The 2500-nt window shown below is 37.7% G+C and overlaps 1 protein-coding gene across 1 annotated transcript in view; it reads right to left on the bottom strand.

The window, feature by feature from the left end:
* Positions 1-19: 19 nt before the first annotated feature.
* The window catches only part of LOC106875587 (soma ferritin-like), a 20394-nt gene continuing 17913 nt past the window's right edge, over positions 20-2500 (bottom strand). Inside the window, exon 7 of the mRNA XM_089362375.1 lies at positions 20-1759. Within this exon, the coding sequence (XP_089218501.1) occupies positions 1616-1759 (144 nt within the window). The 3' untranslated portion in view covers positions 20-1615. The remainder of the gene's footprint in view (positions 1760-2500) is intronic.

Raw genomic sequence — 2500 nt, 5'->3', positions numbered from 1 at the left:
ATTTCTTTCGTGTCTAATGTTTTGTTTGTTTATTTTTGTTTTTATTCGATTATTTATTTTTGGTGTCGATTTGTGCCTCATCACCCATCATTGTTTCTTCTTGAATGGACACAAGATCAATGTGTAGTGCAATTGTTTGAAATCGTCCTGGTATTCCATTTTTACTTATTTCATTTTTACACTCTTACAGCACTGAAAAACATTCAAAGACAACAACATACAGTTAGTTCTTCAAGCCCCCAGTTGGTCATAACTTTTTGTGAGAGTGCCTACAAATTGTCATCATGGCCGATGTACTTCCTTCTGCAGGTCTATGGCTATCTTGTCTGTTGTTCAATACAAATATTTCAGCCAACTCAAATGCCGAGGCCTAGTACTATGTTTGAAACATGTAATGAAATCTAATGTCGAAGCTGGCGTAATATTCGAAGTTAACCGAAACGACTTTCATGAAAGCAAGAAAGCTTTGAGAAATATCAAGGACTTTAGATAGATGTGGAATTACAGCTTTGTGATAACTAAAAATGAAATAGATGTAACACTAGTTAGTCAGTAGCGATTGGGTCCTTGGAAGTTATTTGTATCAGATTAGATATCGTATAATTTTCTTGATGAGAGCAGTGGCGGCTCGTAGATAAAATTAGTGGGGTGCTGCTTCAGAAAATTTTTAACCGTTATTTTAATATTGTGTAAAAGGAAACAAACATATAAAAAGAAAATTTATACATAAACTTGATCGGTTCGCGTTTTAGCCACTGCCGGGTAGTGTGTTTAATTTATTCACTGAATATCACCGTGAATTCCCCTTTGTTTCTCAAAGACCCCTCCCGCTAAATCACAAAATAAGGGGAGGAGATGTGCCCTGTTTTTCAAATCCTGGCATCAACACTGAAGCTGGAAGCAGGATAATAATCTAATTCTACACTTTATCACATTCAAGAATATAAACACGATTTTAAGCACAACACACGCGGATTCAAAAAGAAATACTACCTTTCACCAGCACACCGGGGTCGGCACTGGGTGAAGCACAGTGCTCTCTCTCCCTAGCGTGAAGCTCCCTATCTCGGACATGTGAGCATGCGCACAATAGTCAAACACCGCGTCGCTGGAACTGTGAAGTGCACAGTTCTATACAAGGATTTTTTTTTCATAAACTAGGGGATGGCTTAAGGATTATATAATGTACAAGTACGAATAAAGAATTAAAGGGAAAAGGACTCATTATATTGAATGCTATCGATAATATCGAGTGATAATAGGGGGCGCTGCAGTTCCGCAGTTCCTATACACGAGCCACCACTAGAAGAGAGTAAAGTAAAAATTTTAGTTAGATCATTCTTTCATCTGGCTACTAGTGTTAGTGAAAAGGATGTTGTTTTCATCCTTTTATAACTGTTTAGGAAAGTAGGATCGATCTTTTATGTTTCAGTTTAAAGTAAATATGGAAACTGGAGAGAAAGAAAGGAGGAAAGACAGAGAGACAGAAAGAGTGAGAGAAAGAAAGGAAAAAGAAGGAGAGAAGGAAAGAGAAAGTGTTTATGACGTTATTATATTGTATAACTATATGAATATATGTGGCTTTTAACAAATATTTTCCTTTTAATACTTTCCTTTATTTATGCTGACGAAACCACTGGTCGAAAATATAGAAGCCCAAGCCACTTCCCATTTTCTTCAGTTGTGTTTCGTAGTCGGCGAATTGCTTGATGGACTTAAGCTGCTCCTCTAGAAATTCATCCGCAATGAAATATTTCAACTGAAATAAGCAAAATGAATTGAATTCGTAAATACTTCCTTAGCTTATATAAACAAGACATAAAATACTTAAATACATGATATCCCGAGGGTGGAGGGCAACGTCGTTAATTAAGTCAGTTTTTTAAAGTTTTGACGCCCCAACTGCGCTCAGCCATGAACTCCTGTGCAACGGCGACGGAACTTCTTCGTGATCACTCAATCAGCTAGAAACAACAGTGAAATCTCCCTTAAATCACAAACCTAATGTCTTAAAACTAGGAAGGATATATTGGAAGATACACCTCTTCTTCTTCTTCTTCTTCTTCTTCTTCTTCTTCTTCTTCTTCTTCTTCTTCTTCTTCTACTACTACTACTACTACTACTACAACTTCTTCTTCTTCTGCTTCTACTACTACTACTACTACTACTACTACTACTGCTACTACTTCTTCTTTTCTCTCCCTATCTCTCTCTCTCTCTCTTTCCTTTTCTCTCTCTCTCTCTCTTTCCTTTTCTCTCTCTCTCTCTCTTTCCTTCTCTCTCTCTCTCTCTCTCTCTCTCTCTCTCTCTTTCCTTTTCTCTCTCTCGAAGGATTTTAGTCGAGCAAACCGACCCTACGGCTTTTTTTTAAAAAAGACTAGTACTTATTCTATCGGTCTCTTTTGCCGAACCACTAAGTTACGGAGAGATAAACACACCAGCACCTGTTGTTAAGCGGTGGTGGGGGACAAACACACACACACACACACACACACACACA

This window comes from Octopus bimaculoides, chromosome 14, assembly GCF_046866305.1.
Source record: "Octopus bimaculoides isolate indiv1 chromosome 14, ASM4686630v1, whole genome shotgun sequence".
NCBI lineage: Eukaryota > Metazoa > Mollusca > Cephalopoda > Octopoda > Octopodidae > Octopus > Octopus bimaculoides.
Note: the sequence above shows the minus strand (reverse complement) of the source record. Positions and strands in the feature narration are given on the sequence as shown.